This window comes from Myotis daubentonii, chromosome 2 (genome assembly GCF_963259705.1).
Source record: "Myotis daubentonii chromosome 2, mMyoDau2.1, whole genome shotgun sequence".
Lineage (NCBI taxonomy): Eukaryota > Metazoa > Chordata > Mammalia > Chiroptera > Vespertilionidae > Myotis > Myotis daubentonii.
The window spans coordinates 197,094,648-197,121,851 of NC_081841.1; the positions used below are offsets into that span (position 1 = coordinate 197,094,648).

Genomic DNA, 27,204 nt, shown 5'->3' on the forward strand with positions numbered 1-27,204 from the left:
TTGCTAGATCATGTGATAACTCCATGTTTAAAGTTTGGAGGAACTGGCAGATGGTTTTCCAGTGTGGCCGTGCCATTTTACATTCTCACCAGCAGTATGTGAGAGTTGCCAATTCTCCACACCCTTGCTAATACTTTTTATTACTAATCCTTGTTGTTGTTGATCTGGCTATCTTAGTGGTTATGAAGTGGTAGCTTGTTGTGATTTGATTTGCATTTTCCTGATGGTTAATGATATCTAGCATTTTTTTCATGTTGTTATCGGCCATTTGTATACCTTCTCTGTAGAAATGTCTATTCAGATCCTTAGTTCATTTTTTAACTTGTAGAATCTCTATATAATAAAAGCACAATATGCTAATTAGATTGGACATCCTCCGGATGTACTTCTTTCCAGACAAAGCTGCAGTGGGTGGGGGCCAGGGCCAAGGTCCTTGCATGAATTTCATGCATCGGGCCTCTAGTTTTTAATAATTAGAGTTGGAGACTTTGATGCTGCACTTTCAATAATAGGTAGAACAATTATGCAGAAAGTTGATAAGAAAACCGAAGAAAAGAGAAGACTTAACTAGATTCAATAGACATCTATAGAATTACCTAGTTCTCCTTTTTATTCTGTCAGATTTTGCTTCATACATTTTGTAACTGTACTTATGTGCATGTATGTATATGATTGTTATATTTTCATGAAGACTTGACATTTCAATCATTATAAAATGCCCCTCTTTATCCCTAGCAATAATGTTTGTTTTAATGTTTTATTTTATCTGATATTAGCATAGCTGCTACAGCTTTCTTATGGATGCCGTTTGCCTGCTGTATGTTTACATCCTTTTACTTTAACCCATAGGTATCATTGAATTTAAAGTGTCTCCTCATGCAACGTGTAGATTGGTCACTTTTTTATCCAGCCTTACCATTTCAATTTTGATGATCCTATCTAATAAAAGGTAATATGGAAATTAACCATCACTCAGTCACAAAGATGGCTGTGCCCATAGCCACAAGATGGCAGCACCCAGTCCTCTCAGCCTTGCCGGAGTCCCCCAGTCCTGGGGGGGTGGGGTGGGAGGGCGGCCGCTGAGAGCGGGCAGCGTGAGCAGCCTGGCGGAATGCTTCCTTTGTTGTCATGGTGATGAGGCAAGCATTCTACCCCAACTGCAAAAGGCCTCTGGGCAGCGGACATGGAGGGGTGGGGTGGGGGGGTGGGGGGGGTGCTTGTGTTGTCATGCCAGAGACAAGGCAAGTGTTCTGGTCCTGGCCATGGAGGGCCTCTGGCCAGGCCCAGCGCAGAGTGCATCATTGCAGGCTGGACTGAGGGACCCCTTCCCCCGCCACATGAATTTCATGCATTGGGCCTCTAGTATTCTATAATACTTTCACATTTAGTGTTATTATTCCTACAGTTAGATTTACGTATACCATTTTACTTTTATTTTTTAAATGAATCATCTTTTTTGTTTCTTATTTCTCTTATGCAACTATATGTTGAATTGAGAGGATATTTTGTATTATAACATTTTAATTTCTTTAGTGATTTTTCAGTATATTATTTTAAATTATTACTTTAGTGGTTGTTCTGGAGCATACCACATAATTCTCAACCTATCAAAATTTATTTAAGATTTAAATGAGCTTAATTTAAGCCAGATATAGAAATATTATTCCTGTATAGCTGTCTGCTATCTTTCCTCCTTCTGTGCTAATATTGTTGTACATTTTCCATCTGTATGTTACAATTCAGCAACATGTTGTTATAATTACTGTTACATAATTTTCTCTTTTAAAGAAGTTTATTAAAGAAATGAGACCAATGTATATTTAGTGTGTTAACCTTATTCACCCTTAATGGTTCTCATCGTTTGTTCTGTGAATTTAAATTAGAATCTGGTGTCATTTTCTTACTCAAGTACAATTTTGCTGTCACCTACCTCCTTTGTGCTATTAGTGTCAAATACCTTATATTTTTCTATATGTTATTGGCCCAACTATACAAATATTTACATATGATTTCATACCTATACTTTGTAAATCAGTTAAGGGAAGAAAGAAGACATATGCCTATATTCATTTTTTTTTATAATTATATAATTATTTTTACTGGTGCTTTTTGGTTTTGGTTTTTTTCATGAGATTCAAATTACTCTCTGGGGTCACTTGTTTTCAGCCTAAAGAACTTCTTTTAGCAGTTCAGGTAAGATAGATCTGCTAGTAACAGTTACTCTCAGTTAAAAAAAAAAATCTCTGACTGTCTTTATTTCATTTATTTTTTTTAAATATAAGGTTGCTGGATATATGATTCTTAGTTTATAAGTTTTTTTTTCTTTCTTTCAGCACTTTAAATATATCAACCCATTAGTTTCTGGCCACCATTGTTTCTAATGAGAAGTCAGCTGTTAATCTTACTTTGTTCTCTTGAATTTAATGAGATGTTTTTCTCTGCTGCTTCAGAATTTTCTCTTTGCTTTTGGCTCTTAGTATTTCAACCATGATGTAGCTGGGTGTGGATCATTTGTGCTTATGCTATTTGAATTTTATGAAAAATATTGGGTGTGTAGATAAATTTTTTCTAAATATTTGGAAAGTTTTCAGTCATCAACTCTTTAAATATTGTTTGCTGTTCCTTTCTCTTTCTGTTCATCTCTGATACTCCCATTTTATGCATATGCTGTTCTTAAAGGTGTTTCAAATTTCTTTGATACTTTAATTTTCTTCATTCTTTTTCCCTCTGTTTTTTCAATTGCATAATCTCTATTGGTCTATCTTCTAGTAACTAATTCTTTTTTCTGTAAACTCAAATCTACCGATGAGCACTCTCTAGTGAACTTTTTATTTCAATTATTATATTTTTAGCTCTAGAACTTTGATTAAATTTTTTATTTATTGATATTCTCTATTTGATAAAGTATTGGTACCATACACTACATTACTTCTTTAAACATGATTTCCTTTAATTCTATGAACACATTTATGAATGTTTGAAATCTTTGATGTTGTTTCAAAGTCTTTGCCAGTTAAACCTACACCTGCCCCCTTTCTTCTGTGTAGGGATTACACTTTTTCTTTCTTTCATATTTTTAAGTTTGTTGCTATTGTTGAAAACTGGATATTTAGGTAATATTTTGTAGCAGTGCTGCATTCTGGTTCCCTCATCCTCCAGGGATTGTTTTTGTTTGCTCATTTCTTTGTCCAATGTCTTGGCTAAACTATTTTAATAATTATTTCCTTCACAATGGGCAGCTACCAATATCATTGCTCAGAAGAGAAGCCTTAGGAATGTGCACAGTCACTGTGTGATGACAGAGGTTTTAAGATTCCCTTTGTCTCTTTTTCTGGTCTCCCCTGTTAAATTGCCTATCTCCGCTGGAATCATACCTAGAATGTAGGTTTTACTAATTGCTAGATAATTGTTCAGTTGTTTTGTCACTGCTCTAGGATATAAATGCTCCATAGTCTGATCTAATTAAATTCATTTCTTTTTGTAGAGTTAGTTTTTGAGGCAAATCTTTAAAGTTTGTTCTGACTCCAGAATGGCTGTCCTTAGCTGTCTCTTTTCCTGGTCCTCTCTGGTAAACTAGCTGGCCTCTGGTCTAGCTTATTGCTTTAATAGAGCTATCTGCTTTGTCTTAATTGGTTACCATCAAAATCTCCATTGGTTTTTAGAGCACCCTTGGACTCTATTTCAAATAAAGTCAGTTCCTTTGGGGAGAGTTTATGAGCTCTCTGTTCTTATGGACTTCCTTTTCTCTATTTGTTCTTATTGAAGAATAAAACCTCTTAGATGGTGCCCTAGAGCTAGGGACAGGGACAGTGGCATGATTCTCTCAGAGTGAAAGCCTTGCTTTATTAGCTGGGCAGAGGTGGCAACCTCTGGTCTTCTCAGTGTATCTGTCCTGGCATGGACAGATAGGCATGTGTGCTGAGGCAAGGGCAATCAGAGTTACAATATTCTTAGCCTGCTGTGCTTAGGATAGAGCTTCTGTCTTATAAATGAGGGTGAGTGGAAGTGGGAGTACCTGATTTCATGGCTACATTACAAGGAATTTAGCTTTTTCATCTTATAAATGAAGAGAATGTGATTAATTTAGGTGGCCTTTCCTTCATGATTTCCCTTAACTGGGACTTGATGGGTCAAGGAGCTCTGTTTTCTTAACCCCACCCAACCATCATATCGAACTGAGGGTTTGATGGGGAGGTAGATAGTTGTGGCTGAAGTTCTTATTGAAATTTAGTATATTTTCTTAAATAAATATTTCTTAATTTGCCATTTGCTCTTAGGACAATTTCCAGAGACTTTAAATAGTTGTTTGTTTTTTAAGAAGCAATTTTTATTAGTTATGGTTGTTTGCTGGGGAGCAGTTTCAAATAAGTCCTTACTCTGAAATTCTGCAAGTGGAAGTCTCTCTCTTGGACTTTTTATATTTATCTAAAATATAAGAAAATGAAGGCAATTATTTGAATTTAATTAAAAAAATTGTAAAGAGAAAGGCCTTCTGGGACTAGATTTCTGGGCAGAATCATCTAGAGCAGTGGTTCTCAACCTGTGGGTTGCGACCCCTGAAAATACATCCTGTATATCAGATATTTACCTTATGATTCATAACAGTAGCAAAATTACAGTTATGAAGTAGCAACGAAAATAATTTTATGGTTGGGGGTTACCACAACATGAGGAACTGTATTAAAGGGTCGCGGCATCAGGAAGGTTGAGAACCACTGATCTAGGGTTTTTTCACTGTGATTGAATTCATTTGAAAACTTCTTAGCTTTGCAAAATGCTTTGACTAAGCAGACTTAGGATACTCTACAAATACATTTTTTCAGCAATGTGGATGTTGCACTAAAATGTCTGACTTAATTATTGCCTCTAGTGTGAAATCCATATTTTAAGACAATCTTAGTTTTCCTCTTCATTTACTTGATAGCTTGGGGCCATTATCAATTTTTTAAGCCAGAAACTTTAAATGTATTCATTGAAGTCAGTTCATCAAACTTTATGGAGTTCTATCCTGGACAATCTATGGACATTGCTCTATGTACAGTGGGAGACTTCAATATAGATTATATGATCTATAGTTGCAAAGAGCCATTAATTGGGAATTTACATAACCAAGAAGGCACAATTAAATTCTCTCTCTTTGCAGGCACTTGGTTAATATTTAAATTTTTTCCTAAGTAGTTGTTTTTTTCACTAAGGTCATTAAAGTAGTCAGAAGAGGTGGTATTTACAATTGTATCATGTGAGTTACATTGGCTCCTTTAGTAAAATATCCCGTAAGCATGTCCTGCTGGCCTCAGTGGCCACCTAACTTCTCAGGGCCTCATAGGCCTTCTATTGTCAAGTACCCAAACTTTCTTGGTCCCTTGTTTATAATTATGGCATAACTACATTCCATGGTATTTACTTTAATAATGATTGGCTCTCCTTTTCTATTATTATTTGATTCTCCTATATGATGATGATGTGAATGAGATTGCCGAGGTAAGCAGAAATCTAGGAATATATATTAAAACTATGACCAAACCAACAAATTTTGGGGAAACATTTCTTGCTTAAACCCTCAAGTTAGGAATAAATTGTTGATACCTCTGGTTTTTCTTTCTAGTTATCTTCCTGTCAGTCTGAAATAATTTGGATGATAACTAGACCCCCGTGTGTTACCTGTTTTCATTTTGTACTTATGTCATTCAAATTATTAACCACACAAAACAACCCAGAACTCCATTCATTCAGTAAACAACTAAAGGTCCCCCTGTCTGGCAAGCATTGTGCTAAGTGCTGGGGCTTCAATATTAGTGAGATTATTTCCTTGATCTTAAAAGAATTTTATAGGCTCATGAGGGAAACAAATATGGAAACAAAATAAATGTATTAGTTAGTGTTCTATGGTAAAAGAATTATGTGCAGGGCAGATAGAAGACCGCAAGGTCAATGCTTACTTCTGCAGAACAGTAGAGAGGTCAGAAGAATCTTCACCTTCAGGAAGTGATGACTAAACTGCGCCATGAAGACAAATTCTGAAAAGACTGAATTAGACAAAAAGTGATGAGGAAAGGCATTCCAGGCATGAGAACAGCTTGAAGAGAAAAATCCACACAGATAGACTTATCTTAATGGTCTTTTAAACTTACAATTAAAAGGATGTAAGTCCAAGAGAAGACTCTGTTTCCTTGATTATAATACATTTATTTTTATTTTTGGTCTGACTCCTCCAAGTCTCCCGGTCTCAACGTCCTTGGTAACAGAGAGCAGTGCCATTTTTATCTAATACAGAATCTAATATTTAGTAGGTTCTTAAAAATGTGCTGAATGAATCAATGACATAAACCCATTGGTCATTATCCACATTAAGGCCAATTCTTTGCCCTGGAAATTAGTTCTGAGTGTACTTCATATCGTGATACCAGCCCCTCATTCTGGGTTTCTGGCCTTTCATTAGAGCTCCAGCAAGAGAAGGACTGCCTCCTGAGGCCAGGTTTGGCTGCACTTTCACTGGAAGTAGCAGCAGGGATGTGCAAACTCCACATAGTTATAGACTGTGAGGGTTAAGCTTTGGCTTATGATCTTGTGCCTAACTTTAAGAAAAATTATATACCTTGATGCATATCATGCATAAATAGATCAGAAATTGGTCATTCAAGCTACTCCTTTCATTTTAACAACCTTTCTTCCATTAATTTTTATTTAATGAAGCACTGATTATCTTCTATAGCACATAATAGGAAAGAACTGGGTTGGGTCTTTCATCCTTCCTGGTCTATCACCTCCTCGTTTACTGGTCTTGAACCCTTAGTAACACCACAATTTGTCATTTCCGGGTATTCCTGGGCTCTACCCCCTCCATGGGTTATGTGTCAGCTCCAGGGCATGGTAGGAGAGGTAGGTGAGGAGAAGCCAACTCTCTCCTTTCCTGCCTCGCCCAGTCAGTCTTCACTGTAGACCCCACAGGGTGTAAAAGTGTTTATGGCTTTTTTCTTTTTTTTTAATGGGGGAAAACTCGGAAATCTTGACTTTAAATGCTCAGCAAGGGCACACTCAGTGGGTGCAGCTTCACTGACTACCCAGGTGTCCTGCCCTAAGGTGAGTCCCTTTCTAGGAGAGGACATTTGGGGGAGCTCCTTCTCTCTCCACAGGATCCATTTTCTCTCACTGACCCCCCAAATCCCCAGCAGTACATTCCCTCACATCTCACTCATTAACTATAATTAAGGGGGACACTCTGAGGCTTAATATTCTAAGATCAAGAGGATAAATTGCAGTAGGTGCGGCTTTGTAACTCCAAATCACACAGATTCCCTTTTGAAGTCTCTCACTTCCCCTCCTCCCCTGAACTACAGGCCAGCCCCTGGAACACACATCCCTCCCCCGCCACACTCACACCCTCCCCAACCACCACACACCACTCCTCCCAAGGACTAATGCTAATTATCACAGAAATTACAGACTAATGTCTTAAAGAAGGAAGAGTTCGTTTTCTGCCACATAATTTGCAAGGCAATACTCTCTCCGCAGTCTGGACATCTTATTATTATGCAAAAAAATACACAGTATAATTCTCTTTCTCCATCCCATCCTCACCCTAATCCTTCTCCCTTGCCATTTTAAATTGCACTCTCTGGGCTTGCTAGAAATAAGAGAAAGTCCTATTGTGGGGCCAAAGACTCATCCACGGCCTGCGCTAACAAAGAGATGCTTTGCTATTGCTGTTCCATTAAGGAATAGATTAACTCCTTATCTGAGAGTCCACTTTACCCTCAATTTCCAACTAGGCAGGAGGGGTGCCAATGGATTAATCTTCCCCTGGCAAAATATAGGCAATTGACGATGTGTGCACAATAGCTAGGTCACATGGTCTGACAAAGGATTTATTTTTTTTCTGATTCATGTTTCATTTTCATCAAATCTTACAAAAGAATAAAAATCAAGCTGGATTTCAGTTTTTGGGTGTGTGGCATTAACTAATCACCTTCGTGGAGAAAAGGAAAATTACACAAACTCTCATAGAAAATTCTGCCAGCATGGTCATCAGAGCTTATAGATACACGAGTTAATTATGAAAAATGTTCAAGCCCTTAAATAAATCTTAAAAATTCTCTTTGAACACGTGGCCCTGTAGCCTGGTGAGGCTAAAATTGGTCAAAGGCAGAGCTGAATGTCAAATGATAATTTCTGCTAAATAATTCAGGTCACCCGAACTCTGATATTTTACCTATTTTAATGAGTATAATGGGTGCAATTAGAGGCTGTTTTCCTCACGGCGCCAGACACAATATGTTCTCCCCTAATTGTGGGCTCCTTTTTCTTCTGGTAATTCCTATCTGAACGTTTGTCCTATATTCCCAGTGCCTGGCAGCAGCAGCCGCTAAATAAATGTGGGGTGAAGTCAGGAACTGAGTTAAGTTTTGATGCTTATCGTGAAGCACAAAGAGATTGCAGAGCAAAAACCAGAGACATCTCCATAAGAAAGTCTGTGGTCAGTTTCATCTGCAACAGAATGGAATGGGAATAAAGACATCTTAGGACTTGGGCTTCTCTCTAATGTTATCTTTTTTTCTCCCCTGGCAGGGAAGTGGTGCTGATATGGTTGATAAGAACAAGTGCTGCACACTCTGCAACATGTCTTTTACCTCAGCGGTGGTGGCCGACTCCCATTATCAAGGCAAAATCCATGCCAAAAGGTTAAAACTGTTGCTAGGAGAGAAAACTCCGCTAAAGGCCACAGGTATGTGTGTGAAGCGCAACCGTGGGGAGATGCCGGAGTTCAAGCAGCGTGCCTGTCTCCTTAATTCTGCTCCCGCTTCAGTGGTGGCTGCCAGAATCAGAGACTCATGGCAGATGTCCTTCCACAATGAAAGGGAGGGGGCAGGTAGATCTGGCAAACCTTACTGTCATGGACCGTGAAGTCCAATAGCAGGTGCTCATTCTGAACCTGGCTCCTTTAGATCTGTTAGCCGGCAGCTTGCAACTTCTGAAAAGCTGTTTACCTCCTGTAAGATGTTGTCTGTCATACTTATTGTATGTTATGTAAGATATTATATCTATTATGCAAAGAACAGTGTTCTTCCCTAGCTTCAGTCTGCAATCGGTATGGTAACGGAGAGTGTGCTGTGTGTAACGGGTACATTCCCTCCCAGGCCTGTGTGGTGCGGGGTATCCTGCAGGGAAGAGGAAAACTGCAGTTATGAAAACCATATTTGTTTGCAGACAACTGAGTTGGGTTTTTTTTTTAAAAGAAATTTTATATTTAGAATAAGAAAATATAGATATGGTGTTTTAAATATAAATCTTAAATCCTTATTTTCAGTTGTTAAATATTTGCTATAATTTTTTAAAAATATACTTTTTATTGATTTTTAGAGAAGAAGGGAGAGGGGAGAGAGAAACATCAATGATGAGAGAGAATAATTGATCGGCTGCCTCCTGCATGCCCCACACTGGGGATTGAGCCCACAACCTGGGTTGTGCCCTTACAGGGAATCGAACTGTGACCTCTTGGTTAATAGATTGACGCTCAACCACTGAGCCACACCTGCCAGGCTATTTGCTATAAATTCAATAATCCATCATGATTTATTTAATTATTGAGGTAACATTGGTTATAACATTACATGCATTTCAGTGCTCACCACTGAAGGTCTAGTTTCTATCTGTCTCTGCACCTTTGACCCCCTTTACCCATTTCACCCTCTCTCTGCTCCTCCTCTGGTGACCACCAATCTATTGTCTGCATGTATGAGTTTGTTTTTCATATGGTCATTTTTTTTCTTCACATCTGAATAAAATCACATGTTTTTTGTCCTTACACATCTTGCCTATTCAATGAGCATACAAGGTCCATCAATGCTCTAACAAATGACAATATTTCATCTCTCTTTTTTAACCTATTAACTTTCACAATAAAAAGCTTACATATTGATAACATTTGGCCTTCTAATTGCTTAACTAAACCTTTTTTTTCAGAAGTCTATCAAAGCAAAAAACTAAAAATACTGTTTTAATTTAATCAAGGTAGGCTATTTGAACAAGGCATACATTATGGTGAAGATGTTAACTAGAATAGGTTATAATCCAAAGAACTTGGAGGTGTAGTTTAAAATGTCTATTCTTTCAATGCAATTAAAATTTAGCAGTTCACTTTATCCTGCTGTCTAATGAATCGTGCATAAATCGTGGGTGTAATTCTTTTTTAAATGGTATTTTGGAATTTGGAGAATGTATAAAACAATACTTGGCTTTTATCCTCAGCAGTGTTTTTCTTAGGAGAAAGATCTTCTTTTACTTAGAGAATAGCAAGAAATCTTTTCACTGTATTTTTCTACTTAGTCTAACAAAAGAACACTTTTTTTGCAAAGGTGGCTTTGACATTCAGATATAGGATAGGGTTGTGAAACATGAAATCTGGTGACAAGCTCAGCCTATTTGGGGGCATACTCTGTGTATGAGCATTTGATAAGCAACCACTTGATTGAAATTCCTGATTGTTGCTCTTTAAAAGGTTGGATACTCACCTTGTAACCTACTCCCCTTCAAATCTCTTAAAATAGACACCTCAAAAAAACAGTCCCTGGAAAATTTTTCTCTGTTTTCCATGAATGAGCAACTAGCTCATTTGTTCTCTCTGCCTCAGCAGAGGATTGCTATTAAATTTAAGTTTAGAGGTAGAGATGAAGAAGAGCTGTACCATTGTTTATCACCTTAATTAGCAAATAGAGTCATTATTTCTGTAAAAAAGATAACCACATGGCAAAAATAGTTCTTTGTGAATTTAAATATATCCCCAAGATCGCCAAGTGCAAGTGTGTTTTCCTGAATTCAAATACCCTCAGAGCTGTAAATAGAACTTGGCTGTAATTTGTTAGCTGCCATCAATATTCCAAAAGAAAAATCCAAATCACTTAAACTAAAATCTTTATATAGTGCCTTTGCTCTGGTGTCCATAAAACTGGCCCAGTCTTCACTGTGACAGAAATCAGGTTGCTGGGTAGGCAAGTAGGGAATGGGGGTGGGGGGGTGGAAGAGCACTACTTGTGTGTGGGGCTGTGGGAAACAGCATTCCCCTTCCTCACCTTGCTCAGAGTCCCAGGCTGCACATCACTGTTCAGAAGCTAATCCTCTCATCCATTTTCTTCTAACACGGCTCTGAGAAGAAAGAATCTTGAAAAGTGGCAACATCAGATAGAATTGAAGGGCTTGGGAAGTGAAATTGGTCCCTGGGCTTGGGTTAGTGTCAACCCAGCTGCTGGTAGTGAGCAAAGGAAAACAGTATACCTGATAAAGAGAGGTGAGTCCTTAGGTAAGAGTATAAGCAGAGGGTAGGCTAGGGAGGTGTGGCACAGGATAGGGTTTGAGGGCTTGCTAAGGAGGGTAGAACCTAGCAATGGAGTCTGGGTGCAGAGGTCCTGCAGAGACATGAGCAGGGCACCAGTGCCAGGAAAGTCTGGCAGGTGGAAGCAAGGTCCTGGCTGCAATCATGTGGTTCTAGGGTAGTGGTCGGCAAACTCATTAGTCAACAGAGCCAAATATCAACAGTACAACGATTGAAATTTCTTTTGAGAGCCAAATTTTTTTAAATTTAAACTATATAGGTAGGTACATTGTTATTAACTTAATTAGGGTACTCCTAAGGCTTAGGAAGAGCCACACTCAAGGGGCCAAAGAACCGCATGTGGCTTGCGAGCCACAGTTTGCCGACCACGGTGGAAAGGAAGGACTGTTAAAAGTGTTGCAGAGCATCATTATTTAAGAGTACTGGGCTGGTCATCAGGCATAAGCAACATGTCAAAAACCTGGTTCCCAGACCTAGGATATAGGGGAGGGCTTGGTCTCAAGCACAAATTCAGTTACTGCAAGTACAGGATCAGGACCAAGAGGCACCAGAAATGATACCCAGGCCACGGGACTCCTGAGCTCTGTGTCGCCCCTTTAGCTCTTTACCTGTCATGGATCCTGCGGCCTGCAGCCCAGCCCAGCAGCAGTTCCTGAAAGACTTCGCCCTCTGAACTGTGGCTGCCCTGTGTACATCTAGGAACTGCTCTGCCTAATCAGCCAGCTTGGCTTCAAATTACCTCTGTAATGAAAACAAAAGAAAAAAAACACCCATATAAAACTCAAGAAAGTGAATCAAGATCCAGAGCAAAGCAATTCTTCTGCTCAGGTGTGCTGCCGAAGCTGCCCCTCCATGAATAATGGGCTCTTTGAACTGTAGTGTTTTCTGGGCAGGAATAATTGAAGCACGACTCATTGCTTCTCCTAGCTATTCCGCGTGTTGAGGGTGAGCAATTGGTACCTGTGAATCATTACCTTTCCTCCGACTCAGGGTGCCCTGGGCTCATGCATCAGCTGGGTATCCTGCAGAATTAGCTGTCATTTTAGTTGCCTTCTCCAGGTGGGTACACATTTACTAGAACACCTGAGTCACTGGAACAAAAACCAGTTTCAATTCTTGGTTAGTGTGTTTCAGAATCTCTGTTCTAGTTCATGCTATTCTAGATCCTGCTGCAAGATGAGAGCAGGGGGGAGGACTCTAGACTCATCGTGTTTTCCAGGGTCAGAAGACCTCAGCATGGAGATCTTGCTGAGATCAGAGGCCAGAGTGAGGTTGCCGTAGTCGTGTCACACTTCGAGGAGCATTGAGGGGAGACTCAGAGGCCAGAGGCCAGACAATGAAGAGCATGAAAATCCTCTCATTGGAGGAAGAGTGAAGGAAGCGAAAGTTGTTAAGTATGGAAAAATGATTACTCAGGAGTAAATCATTTGGAAGACTGTCATGAGGAATATTCATGTTGTGTGTGTGAGTATGTATGTGTGTGTGTGCATATGAGTGTGTGTGCAGATGCATATATGTGCTTGGTTGCAACAAATATAACCGAGGAGTAAGTAGAAAATGAGGGAATTAGATCTGAGCTCAAGATAAGAGAGAATTTATTAATATTCAGAGATACTTAAAGGTAAAATGTGTAGCTGTGGGAGTTGCTAATCACTTGGCAGGGCATTTTTTGAGGGGGTTCCTGCATAATTAGCATACATGACATTTAAAGTCCCTAGATTATATAGTTAGTCTGGATGACATTAAATTCCTTCTAACCCTGAGATTCCCCTCCAGAATCTACAGGCTTGGCCCACTGACATAATATAGCAGAAATAATACTGACCTGGGAGTCAGGAGACGGGAACTCAGGCTCTAACTCTGCTTAGTTATATAATCTTTAGTAGTTCTGCTATCTTTTTCAACCTCAGATTTCTTATCTGTCATTTAATTCGAATGGTGGATGAAGTGATCTTACTAACCCTTATCAGAATAAACAATAGATTTAAAAGCACTTTTGGGAGGTGGGTCCTGGGTGAAGGTAGGCAAAGGAGGGGAAGTGGGGGACATGTACAATAGTGTCAACAATAAAAATATATATAAAAAAAGAAAATTAGAAGGTGCTCTGAGCATTTGGTAAGTGAGTTAATAAGGGATATGGCTCCTAACATGGGCTGTTCACACACTACCTTGGGAATAGCACACAGGGACATTCTGTTGTGTCTCCTTGGAGACAGATCTTTCTAGGATCCGTTCTATGAACTGAGGCGAGCCTGGCACTGGAGCTGCCCATTAGCGAGACAGTGCTGGTGGGCATGGGGAGCATAGACTGTGAATTCATGGGCAGGGGATGGCCGAGGAGACAAACAGGCTCTGACATTAAGGAAACCTGTCAGGAGGGAGAGATAGCCACCAAGCTGGGGGCAGGACCAGGGGTCTGGGCCTGGGGCCTGGCAAGTAGAGACCAGAGTAAGTCATTTTCTAGAGGGTAAAACAAGGAACCAGACACCACAATGAGGGCCCAGAAAAGGGTATAGATCTCAGGAAATTGGAAGAGGCTCTGTTATCAGAATAGAAACATAAGTGATAAAAGAGCTAGAAGCTTAATGCCAAACTTCAGAGATCAGCTCCAATCTTGCTCATTTAAGGCTGGGATTAGCCCTAGAGACCACTCACAGGGAGCTGACTCTGGGTGAAGGTGAGTACTTCCTATAGAGTAGAGAGGATGAGCAACCAGACAGAGCCCTAAGCTTGTGCACTTCATGGTTGCTTTTCTGGGCTCCTGTGCACTAAGCTGTGTTTTTTTCCAAGTGGCTGCCTGGTTGGCCTGTAAGGACATATTTAGGTCTGCCTTTGATGGATCCCCAAAGGCAAGATCACTGACTGTAGGAGACCAAATAGCGCTATCTAAAAATCTCCACATCCTAATCCCCAGAACCTGTGAATATGTGTTTCATGGCAAGAGGAATTAAGGTTGCATATGGAATTAAGATTCCTGATGTTTAAAATAGTAATACAATAAAATTGTGTTATTTTAAGGAACTGAATCTGTGGTAATTTGTTATAGCAGCTATCAAAAATTAATACAATGACCTAAGTAAATACTTGGCCAAATAGGGTACTGCTTCATGCGTATTTCACACATTTCTCCTTGGGGAAGCTCAAATTCCACTCAGGGAATACTGATGTAACTGTTGTCAGGGACTTACCTAAGGGCAAGACGTATATCTTTGTGCCATGGTCTTATTCCTCAAACACAACTGATTACTGTGCAATATTTTTGGTGACTGTTTCCTATGATATCCAGACTCGTTAGTCTTTCTAGCTCACAGGAGCTGCACAAGTTAGCTCTTCTCTATCCCCAACCCCATTTCCTCTGTCTTCTCAATACACACTCTCAAATGCACCAGTGGCCCACCGTGCCTTTCCTGCCGATATCTTATATCCAAGAGGCCCTTTCCTCTTCTTGTCATGAATTTCAATAGCTTCTATCCTCCAAGGTTCAGTTCAAGTCTCAACCAGTCTCTGGAGTTCCTCCTGGCTACTAGAAATCGCAGTTAATACAGTGTGGGCTGTGAAGTCAGACATACCTGGGCCCCACTCTTCATTATCTGAGGACTTCACTTGCCTGAACCTTCTTTTCCTAATCTGTACAATGGGTATAATGCTGTTACTTATATCAAATGATTTCCATGAAGATTACACTGGCTGATTAATAAGTGCAAAGTGCTTATCACAGTGTCACAGAGTCAGAGTTCAGTAAAAGTTAGCTCTGTCCACTTAGGAAATTAAGCTACTTTTATTTACTCTGCTCTGAGCTCTGTGCTATATAATTTTGCACTTAAAATATTATATTGCCTATTGTACAAGGTTGCTCCCGGTGGGTGAGTCTCCTGTCCCATGTGGTCTGTAAGTGCTCCTCATCTTCACACTGATTCTTCTGCTACATTCGGTGCACAGCTGACTGCCATGTTCTTCTTCCTCACAGACAGTGACAAGAAAATGTAACCTGCTGTTCCCTTCCTGCCCGAAGATAAGTGCAAGTAACATAGGACAGGGTACAAGGTCTCAGAAACCTTGGGGAGAGGAAGAATTGAAACAGCCATGGAAATCTGCCAAATGAGACATTAATCCAGTGCGACTGGGCAGAGAGGGGAGACGGGTGGCAGCTAATAGGAGTGAGCAGGAGACCAGGTTTGAGCAGAGGTTAGGTGGGAGGAAAGGAGAAATGGTCTGAGTGCCTGAGAGGCTGGCCCCTGAGGCTTTCCATTGTGTGCCAGGGACTTGGATGTGTGCCGGGAAGGAATCAGAAAGGCGTTGGCCTGGACATCCAGGTGTGGACAAGCTGATACCAGAAAACATAGGAGGGAGAAGCATAATCAGTGCAGAGGCTTGGGGTAGGGACAGAGCGGAGCTATGAGAAAGGAAGAGCAAACTCCTGACTGAGAGAAAATCAGGAATTTGGGAGGGAAGCTAAGTTGGGAATCCCAGGGGCATTGGTTATGTCAGATGGGAGCAAGGCTGAGCAAACTCAGAGTTAGGTATTCTGCCAAATCCATATCGTCTCTGTGACCTCAACTGCCCTGCCCCGTGTAATGCCATACAACTTCTAGCTTCTGACTCCAAGTTCAACAGATGCTTGCCATTCAACTCCTCCAGGAGTGGTGCAGGAAGTCCTATCTGGCTTTAAATCAGGGATGGGGAACATCTGGCCTGCAGGCCTTCTCAGGCCTGCAAAATCATTTATTCTGGCCCTGCCAAGGCATCAGGGGCAATTTATTTAAATGTTTGACCAAATAGAGCAGGCTGATTTTTAAGCTGATAATTTTGTATGGCCCAAGAATGATGTGATGAATACCCAAATGGCCCTGGGCAGAAAAAAGGTTCCTCACCCCTGCAGTGGCGCTTCTCACTGCATGGAGCCTCAACCAGCTGCAGTCCCACCAGGCTTTCTGGCCAAAGCTAGTTCATGCTCCATCCAACGTGGCACCTTGTTGCCAGTTGACCACCCAGGATAGCAAATATTCACTGTCAGGGATAGAAGCAGCTTCTGCAATTTCCTTATCTGGTACCTGCTTTAAGAGAGTTCATAGCCTGAAGATTTCATTTCATTATTTTCTTAGCTCAGTTCCTCTCAACAAACATCCTGTGATGTGGGAATACAAAGGTGGATAAGACGCCCTTGCACTTCTCAGGTTTACCATGTTGAGGAGGGAACATATGCACCTGACTACAATACACAACACACCATGAAGATCTACAAATACAAGAGTGTATTGAAGAGCTGTTAAAATAACTGCACTTTGCCCTAGCTGGTTTAGTTCAGTGGGTAGAGCAATGGCCAGCCTGAAGACTGAAGGTCCCAGGTTTAATTCAAGTCAAGGGCACATGCCTGTGTTTGGGCTTGATACACAGTAGGGGTCGTGCAGGAGGCAGCCAATCAATGATTCTCTGTTATCATTGATTTTTATAACTCTCTCTCCCTCTCTTGTCCTCTCTGAAATCAATAAAAATATATTAAAAAAAATTAAAGTAACTGCACCTGGAAAGTTCTGAGAATAATTTATGAAGAAAGTTGTTTATGTAAGGCCTTACTAACTATATAACTTATGAGGATTTGTTAGGGTGAGTTCTCAATATCTCATAGGAATCCTATATCTAGAGCAAGGTTTCTAATCTCAATAGTATTGACATTTTTGACTGGATAATTCTTCATTGGGGGGTGGTGAGCTGTCTTGTGTATCACAGGATGATTAGCAGTATCCTTGGCTTCTCATTTGATGTCAAGAGAACCCCCCTAGTTTTAATGATAAAAATGTCTCCAGACATTGTCAAGTGTTTCCGGGGGGGGCGGGGGGCGGGGGGCAAGGCTGTACCTACTTGAGAACCAGTGATCTAGAACAGGGTACACTTAACAAACTGTCACCTGAGGACTACATCTGACCTGCTGCTGTATGTCAGAAAGCCAAAACTCATTTTTATGTTTTTATATGGTTAAAAAAATTAGAGGAATGTTTTGTGATATATGGAAAACATATAAAACTCATACTTCTGTGTCCATAAATAAAGTTTTATTGGAACACTGTCACATGCATTTGTTTGTGTTCGATTTAAGCTGCTTTTGTGCTACAATGGCAGAGTCGAGTAGCTATGTCAGGGAGCCTAGAGTCCACAAAACCTAAAGTATTTGCTACATGGTCCTTTATATAAAAGGTTTGCTGACTCCTGATCTAGATAATGAATGATCACAAGGGAAAGGCGGCAAGGAGAGAATGGAAGGGGTATGGGTGCACATATAAAATGGAAGCATTTTCCAGGGCCATGCACCTTTGAGAAGCTGGGGTGGCACTGAGATTGGGATTGGTGTGTAGATGAGACTGGGCACAGAGAAAAGTTAGAAGGATGTACCTTGGGGAAGTACCTTAAGACTAGAGAATGAGGGAAATCCAGTGGTTCTCCCTTGTTAAGCATGGAGAGGCCCTCCAGAGAAGCTACAAGATTTGAGTGATAGCAAATGTCTCAAGTAGGCCTAAAATTCAAAACATTTATGAAAACTAAATAGAGGAAATTATAACCAGATTTTGCCATAATCTTAATATGCTTCTATCTGCTGATTGAAAAAAATATATGTTTTTATTGACTTTAGAGAGAGTTGAAGGGTGTAGGAGAGACATAGAAACATCAATGATGAGAGAGAACATCTATCGGCAGCCACCTCCATGCCCCTTATGGCTGGGAATCAAACTGGCATCCCCTTGGTGCGTGGGTCTACACTCCCCACTGAGCCAGACCAGCTGGGCAGTAGCTCCTGATTTTTAATTCTTATTTGAAGTCTGAGATCCAATCTGTGTTAGTTTCCCATGGCTGCAGCCATAAAGTCTCATAAATTGGGTTGCTGAAAACAATAGAAACTCATTCTCTCACAGTCTGGAGGCTAGAAGTCTTTGCTCAAGGTGTGGGCAGGGCCATACTCCTTCTGAGGGCTCTAGGGAAGAATTCTTCCTTGTGTCTTGCTACCTCCCAGGGTGGCTCCTTCCTTGGCATTCCAGCTGTATCACTTCAATCTCTGCTTCCCTTGCCACTGTCCTTCTTCCCTGTGTCTCAGTGTGTGCTCTCCTCTACTTATATAGACCCCCATTACTAGATCAGGTTCGGAACTAATCCAGCATGAGTCAACTTTGCTTAACTAATTACCCTATTTCCAAATAAGTTCACATTCTGAAATTTCGACTGGACATAAATTTTGGGGAAACCATTTCAACACAGTACATAAGCTACCTTCATTTAACTGATTGCAACTGATAAGGGTCACAGACCTCAATATCATTCTTATTGGCTAGTGATATTTTCCCCTTTCTTTTTTCTTTACTTCCTTTTTTTTTTTTTTTTGATAAACCCATATAAATAAGATCGTTGGAATAAGAATGAGACTGAGTTCTTACTCCAAATCCTAAAGAACATCCTAAAAGAAAACTTCATTTAACTATTCTTAATAATTTTTTTGAAAGAAATTTGAAAGCCTGGTGGGGGGGGGGGAGCTTTAAATTACAGGTATTCCTCATTGTGTACTATTTAAAAGAAATTTGAAGCCTAGGAGGAAAAAAAGCTTTAAATTACAGATATTCCTCATTGTGTACTATTAATCAAAGGAAAATTTAAGATTACCCATAATATAAATGGTTATGTACTATATTTATGATTAACAAGAACATTTGTCTGTGACAGAGACATTGCTCATCTGAAACCCATTTGCTTTCTACATTCCCCAGGCTTCCCGTTGATTGTGTTTAGGTGTAATTTGCATTATTTTAAGACTAGCCAAGAAGACAGCAGAGAGCCATTCAACCTACATTAGACTTCGTAAGACAAGAAAGATGCCTTTATTGTGATATTTTGGTGACGTTTCTTATTGTAGGATAGTCTAATCTATCTGGTCGATACACTGTCCTTTAAAGTTACTGTTTCACATATAAGCTTTTATGAATACTTCTATCATTCTTAACAAAACTGGATATTGAGCATTTACCTTTATATAATTCCCAGCAATACCTTTTCCTTCATTTTTGACCCCTATGAGTTTGAACTTGCCTTAGCAGTCAATAGGTTTTAACATCTTAACAATGCTAGAAGATGGATAGCAGGCAGTTCTGAGGTCAGTTGCTAAGGCATCACAACACCACCTCTCAGTTGATGACTGCACATAGAACACCTCTGGGCACATAGTAGGCATTTAATAAATATTTTTGGATGAGTAAAAATTGGAAGCATGCATTAGAATAATGATAGACATTTATGTATCTATAGTTTTATTTTCAAATTAAGTTACCTTGGTTACTTAAATTTCAGTTAAATAGGGTGATCATAGGTAGTTGTTTTTCATTTTTACAGTAAGTATCATGCCTGTTCATTTGATAGACTTTTAAAAACTCACTTTCTCCTGATAAAATATAGAATAATGTAAAGTAATAATATAAGCTCTAAAATCATACCTAGTTTTAAATTCTGGATATATCTCTTGAATCTTTACAAGCTATTTTAACTCCTCCACCCTCAAATTCATATTTTAAATTTATGGGTATTTACATTATATCTATATCTATACTAATAAAGAGATAATATGCTAATGCTCGATATGCCATAATGGTAACCACCAGGTCATTATCATATTAGCTGGGGCATTGCTCCTGGGACAGGGCGGAAGCAGGGAGGCGCCCAGAGGAGACAGGATGATCCCATGCCATGGAGGGCAGGGGTGAAAGCCCATAGCACCCTCCTCACCAGTCCTTCGCCACCCACCGCTCACACTCTGAGTGCCGCGTGGCCCACCTGCCAGGGGAAGGAGCACAATGCAGCAGGCAGGAGGCTTCCATACTCTCCTTTGGCACCATGATGGGGCGGAGCTGCCACATTGCTCCAGAGACAGGGTGGAAGTGGGAGACACCCAGAGAAGGCCGCCTAGCCCTACGTGACTAGAGGGACTGAGGGTGGGGCTTGAAGCAGCCAGAGAAGGCCGGAGGATTTGGGGGCTGGGCCAAGCGCACTGGAGCTCTGAGTGGACAGGTTCAGGTGTCAAGGCAGGGCTGCAGGTGGGTGGGCTGGGCCACGCTACATGATTTGAAATCACATGCTGGGCTCCTAGTCCTATCTAATAAGAGAAACATGGTAATTAGCGTAGGACTGCTACCCTTCCCATTGGCTAATCAGGGCAATATGCAAATTAACTGCCAGCCAAGATGGCGGCGGCAGCCAGGCAGCTTGAAACTAACATGAGGCTTGCTTGCTTCAGTGACGGAGGAAACCAACGTTCCCCAACTGCCTTGCCGGCCTCTAAGCCTGCAGTTTGAAACATTGTAACAAATATAGAAGCTAAACAAAACCCCAGAAACCTGCTTTCAGCGAGCCGGGATCTCAGAGCTGGAGTTATACATTGTTTCGATTATAGAACCCAAACAAACCAGATACCTGCTTTCAGCAGCAGAGGCCTAAGAGCTGGAGCCTCAGAGCTAAAGCTGGCCCAGAATAAAAAAAAAAAAAAAAAAAGGAGCGGTTGGGAGCTTCCGTCACCTGCCAGCCTGAAAACAGCCCTCAGCCCCTCACCCAGACTGGCCAGGCACCCCAGTGGGACCCCCACCCTGATCCAGGACACCCTTCAGGGCAAACCAGCCGGCCCCCACACGTGTACCAGGCCTCTATCCTATATAGTAAAAGGGTAATATGCCTCCCAGCACCGGGATCAGCGGAGCCGCGAGGCCTCCTGGCACCAGGATCAGCGTGACAGGGGGCAGCACCCAAACCCCCTGACCGTCCTGCGGCTGTGTGTGTAACAGGGGGTGGGGCCACAACCTCCCTATCAGCCCTGCTCTGTTCATGACAGGTGAAGGCACCCCAACCCCCTGATCAGCCCTACTCTGTGCCTGATAGGGGGGAGCTCCCCAACCCCCTGATCGCCCTGCAGCTCTGTGTGTGACAGGGTGCGGCGCCCCTCACCCCCCTGACGGGCCCTGCTCTGTGTGTGACGGGGTAGAGCCATAACCTCCCCATTGGCCCTGCCCTGAGTGTGACAGTGGCAGCACCCCAACCCCCTGATCAGCCCTGCTCTGTGGGTGATAGAGGGCGACGCCCCAACTGCCCCCCACGGGCCCTGCTCTGTGTGTGACGGGGTAGAGCCATAACCTCCCCATCGGCCCTGCCCTGAGTGTGACAGGGTGCGGCACCCCAACCCCCTGATCCGCCCTGCTCTGTGCATGACAGGGGCAGCACCCCAACTCCCCAATCGGCCCTGCTCTGAGCCCGACCAGAGCCTGCACCTAGGGATTGGGCCTGCCCTCTGCCACCTGGGAGCAGGCCTAAGCCAGCAGGTTGTTATCTCCCGAGGGGTCCCAGACTGTGAGAGGGCACAGGCCAGGCTGAGGGACTCTCCCTTCCCCCCAAGTGCACAAATTTTTGTGCACCGGGCCTCTATTCTATATATATAAAAACCCATCAACCAAACAGAACGACTGGATGACCAGTCGCTATGACACGCACTGACCACCAGGGGGCAGACGCTCAATGCAGGAGCTGCCCCCTGTGGTCAGTGCGCTCCCACAGTGGGAGCACCGCTTGGCTGACCAGGATGAGCAGCACTCCCACAGCAGGAGCAGCCACTCAGAGGGTGGGTTCACAGCTGCTTGGCTGACCAGGATGAGTATGCTCCCACAGCAGGCAATCCCTGCAGGCCACACCCCCTACCAGTTCACAAATCCGTATATATATATAAAAGGCTAGTATGCAATGTGTCCCCTCAGGAGTTTGACCGGGAGATCGGGAGTTGAATTGCTTGCTATGATGTGCGCTGACCACCAGGGGGTGGCACAGAACATGGCGGGCAACCAGTGGTGGTGGTGGGGGCACTGAGGGAGTGAGGGAAGGAGGAGGCGGGGAACCTGATTGGCCCTGATTGCCGGCCAGGCCTATGGACCCTACCCGTACACAAATTTTGTGCGCTGGGCCTCTAATAATTATTATAATAAAGGAGAAGATGTAAGTAAAATACATAATATAGTGCCTGCCATATGATTGAGTTGAATGAGTATATTATTGTATGTAAATGTATGCAAGTGTATACATACACACAGACAGTCGATCCTCATTATTTGCAGATTCTGTATTTGTGAATTTACCTACTTACTGAAATTTATTTGTAACCACAGAATCAGTAGTCATGGCGTTTCCATGGTCATTTGTAGACATGTGCAAAGTGGTGCAGATCTTCAGCTGCTCCATGTGCAGGTTCTCAGCTGAGTTTGACAAACTGACTCTTCTCTCTCTTTCAGCTCTCATACTGCAAACAGTGCCCTTTTTGTAATCTATTTAGTGCCAGGTTTTTAAAATTTTTGTGTTTTTTGTTGGTGATTTTGCCATTTTAAATGGCTCCCAAGGACAGTGCTGAAGTGCTGTCTAGTGTTCCTAAGTTCCAAGAAGTAGTTATGTGCCTTACAGGGAAAACAAGCTTTTCCAGGCATGAGTTATAGTGTTGTTGGCTGTGAATCAAACATATATTAAATAAAGTGTCTTTAAACAGAAGAACATATAAAACAAGCTTTTATATTGATCAACTGATTAAAATGCGTGACCATAGGCTCACAGGAACCTAAACCTTGAACTTCCCCAAGAGCAATGGTTCAGTGTTTGCAATTTGTGTCCTTGGAGACTTTACAGAAATACCTACCATGAGTAGTAAGAATTAACTGTCTACATAACAAAATTAACTTTATATTTATTACATTTATAAAAAATAAGTTTTAAAAAGTCTGTTTATCTCTCAACAATGAAATAAAAATACATATATTTTAAAGATCCTGGGATGTGGTGAAACTGAATTGAGTAGACTGAATGTAACCTAATAATAAAATCAATTATCATAACTGATAATTGTAAAGATATGTTATCAGAAGCATCACATTTATTGTTTCATTTAATCATCATAACAGAGTATAAAGTATTATGTCTCTTTTACTGATGAAGAAACTGAGACCCTGAAGAATAAAGTAACTTGCTTGGTGTTACATAGTAAAATATATAATTGGAGCTTGCACCCAGGGCTTCTGTTTGTACATTCTAGGACCTTGCCTTGATTTCTAGATGGTGATGGATATTGCTTCATAAAATGATCTATAGATTTTTGCTTGCCTAATGAACAGTACCATTCAAACCCAAGGTTCTCACAAAGATGACTGGAAACAATAAAGCAACAAAGACAGATATTTAGAAACCTTAAATCAAGCTTTTCTCATTTGTAGGAATAGTAAACAATGTGGGAAAAGGGACAGATAAGCAATGATCTTGTCAACTCTGCTTGTCTTCTGTGTAAGTGTGTTTAGTGTATATTTCTCCTCTAAAATCTTGTTGGTTTTCTTTTTTCCTTCGGAAGATGAAAGAGACAGAGCTTCAGAACTTTTCTATAAATTTCTATGTCACACAGAATTGCTTATTTGAGGTTTCTGTTGAATGAATAAAGGTTTGTTTGAAAGTTACATAAATTCAAATTTTGAATAATACATGCGCTTCAGGTTCAATCAACACCTTGTATTTGCATATAAGATTTTATATGCCATGGCGTTTCTATCATCCGATTCAGGTTATTTGGTTTGCCAGGCATGATCTGTCGAGATACTTATTTTAATAGATGCAAACAATAGTTTGTCAAACAGGCAGCTCTTCATAGTGATGCATTTCCTTTGAAATTAGGAAAGTTGGCCTGTTCTAAGGTATCATCTCTAGATCAACGCATTTGTACTGATGATCTCTTTGGCTTTTTGAATGCTTATAAATACAATTAAGAATAAATTCATAGAATTGCAAGCTAGAAGGTGCTTACCAATCATTATTTTAATCATTTAATTTTCCCAATGATGAAACTGAGGCCCAGAGAGGTGAAATCATTTGCCCAAGGTGACACAACTGGCTGGTGGCAAAGAGACTTCTGTTGAAGTAGTGTTTCCATGGTGTCACCCTGTCAGAAGAAACCACATCAGCCTGACCATTGACAACTTTACAGTGAACAGAGTTTAAATGAATTACCAATGTGAACAAAATTCTTTTGGTCACTACTTCTGTACAGTGGATCAAAAGAGGCTTTGGACAATGATTAGGTCAAGGCTACTATCTTATTTTATATTTGACTAGAGGCCTGTTTCAATGAAATTCATGCACCGGTAGGGTCCCTAGGCCTGGCCGGCGATCAGGGTCAATCTGCGGGGCGACTGGCAGGGCGATCGGGGGTGGGGGGGGGGTGGGGGGGGAGGCCCTGCTAGCACCCACCTTGGCTGGCCTGGGGCCTGCAGTTTGGGGCAGCGCCTGCATTTAGTGTCTGCCCCCTGGTGGCCAATGCCCGTCATAGCGACTGGTCATTCCTCTGGTCATTCAGCCATTCGGTCAATTTGCATATTAGGCTTTTATTATATAGGATGATCAATAAAACAAGGATCAATGATTAGGTAGAATAAAAGATTTTAGCAATGAGGTTATTACCTAGGTCCATGGTCGGCAAGCTGCGGCTCGTGAGCCACATGCGGCTCTTTGGCCCCTTGAGTGTGGCTCTTCCTAAGCCTTAGGAGTACCCTAATTAAGTTAATAACAATGCACCTACCTATATAGTTTAAATTTAAAAAAATTTGGCTCTCAAAAGAAATTTCAGTCGTTGTACTGTTGATATTTGGCTCTGTTGACTAATGAGTTTGCCGACCACTGAGTCCTAGGTGATTTTCACAAATCCTTTTAAATACCATAAACTCAGTTTTCTCTTTTGGGTGATCAAAGAGTGGAGTAAGACAGGTAAGGATTTCTGAAAGCTTTATGATGCAGTTATCCCTTTATTCTAGAGTGTTCTTTAATACATTTTTATGAAGGAATATAGTAGAAAAATAAAATAATCAATTTCCTGTGCTTACTCTGAAACTGTGACTAGGAGATGTAGTTAAGGCTTGGAATCTGTACACAGAATGCATTGCTACTCAAAAAAAAAAAAAAAAACAGAGTGAGAGATTTTCTGGCAACAATTCTTGCCATCTATTAAAAATAAGAACCTTAAAACTGTCTAGTCTATGAAATTGAAAAGGCACTTGTAAAGTAAACGTCTCACCTAAAATAATTGGCAGTCAGTGTCCCAAACTACATTATCATCTTTTGAAATATCTATATAAACATCAGCCTTAAAAGCTTGCTTAACGCTTAGTTTGGTTTCTTTAATAATCAGATGCAAGAAGTATGAATGACTGGATAGCACTTGAGTACAATAAGTATCATGTTCATTTATATATTTGAAATCAATTTAAATTACATCTGTCCTCCAGCCCTGATGATTGGTTAGAAGGCCAGTCTCAGTCATTCTCTGGGTACCCTATCCATCTTTTGGGTCATACGAGGGCCTAGAGGCATTAGGTATCCTCACAGAAGCCTCTCAGCCTATGGGCTCTGACTGCTGTATAACCACCCAGATGGTGTTGTGTGCTGGGTGTCCACGGGCTGGCAGTGAAGCCAGGGCTTCCTCAGAATGGATCTCACTCACCTTCTCCCTGTGCAGGCAGTCCTATTCCTTCAGGTCAGTGCCTTCCATTGATGGTCCCATCTCGTTTGTGCCAAGCTAGGCTATGGAAGAGGAGGCCAAAGCCTCACTGTGGACATTCAAGGCCCCACCTTAGACATACTGGTTTTAAGATGTGTAGATCTCTATCCATTCTTGCAACCCTCTTTTTTTTCTGGGCCCTAATATCAAGTACACCCCTCTGTAAACATTCAGGTCCCTTGGTCTCTCAGAGAGCCCAGAAAAAAATGCATTGTTCATTCTCTTCCGAGGGTAGGAAAAACCAGATCTCAGGGCTTAGCTCTCAGTATAGAATTCAATGGAAACACCTCTTATTTTATGAAGTGAGTCTATAGGAAAATAAAGCCACTAAGTAATTTATCATTAGCCGCTTCTGCTATATAAATTGTCAGGTGACACAGAAAAATGACTTTCATGTTTTCTTACTCTACTTCCATCTGTCAGAGAAGCCATGTCTGTTGTGTAGGATTTTCTGCTACGTGACTTTCTTCGATTGTCTGCTGAGCACACACTAGTTTATGGCTCTCATTATAAATCCATCCAAGGTTTTCAAGAGGATTTATGGCCATTTTGATGCATTATTAATTGCCAATTAATAATTATATTATTATTAGTGATATTAAAGGGCACCAAGTAAGCCTTGGCAATTCCTTTTGGAGGAAGCCATTCTTATTGTTAGTGATATTAGCTAAAGACAGATATGGGAGTTCTGAGTGCCATCCTCAAAACTGAAAGACATGAAGGTCTTTGGAAGCCAGGGGTCTCAGCCAATTGCAGGCATGATTGCTGTTCTATGCTACCTGTTGAGACCACTTAATTGAGAAGCAGGAGATTGGGGTTAATGGAGTACTCATGAATTCTCTCTGTAATTATATCTTGATTAGTGCAAAGTGCTAATCATTGGCATCTTTATTTTGCTTTTCAGTCAACAGAGCAGATGAAATCTCAATATCTGGACCTTTCGTTTTCAGTTATTAAATATAATAAAACAAGAGTGCTGATGGGCAGGGAGGAAAGAATTGACTCTGGCATATACATGAATATTTTAGTTGATCTTAATGCAAATGCCAGGTTCTTTTTAATCAAAATAAGTCAGAAAGATGTACATACCTTTGATTAATTATGATGATTTAATCTTCAAGAATGTTACTTTTTTAAAAGTTATGTTTTATCTTGAGGCTGAGATGTAGAATGAGTTATACGTAGAAATTCACAGACTCTTGACTTAACATCTTATCCATCTCACTATTCCAGTAAAATTTCATTTAATTCTAAGTTCCAGCTTCTGGTGTGGTTTAAGTGCTTTCCCGTCCAC

At 41.0% G+C, this 27,204-nt stretch overlaps 1 protein-coding gene across 1 annotated transcript in view; it reads left to right on the plus strand.

The window, feature by feature from the left end:
- ZMAT4 (zinc finger matrin-type 4) overlaps nucleotides 1–27,204 on the plus strand; it is a 346,538-nt gene that overhangs the window by 190,360 nt on the left and 128,974 nt on the right. Inside the window, exon 4 of the mRNA XM_059681097.1 lies at nucleotides 8,566–8,722. Within this exon, the coding sequence (XP_059537080.1) occupies nucleotides 8,566–8,722 (157 nt within the window). The remainder of the gene's footprint in view (nucleotides 1–8,565; nucleotides 8,723–27,204) is intronic.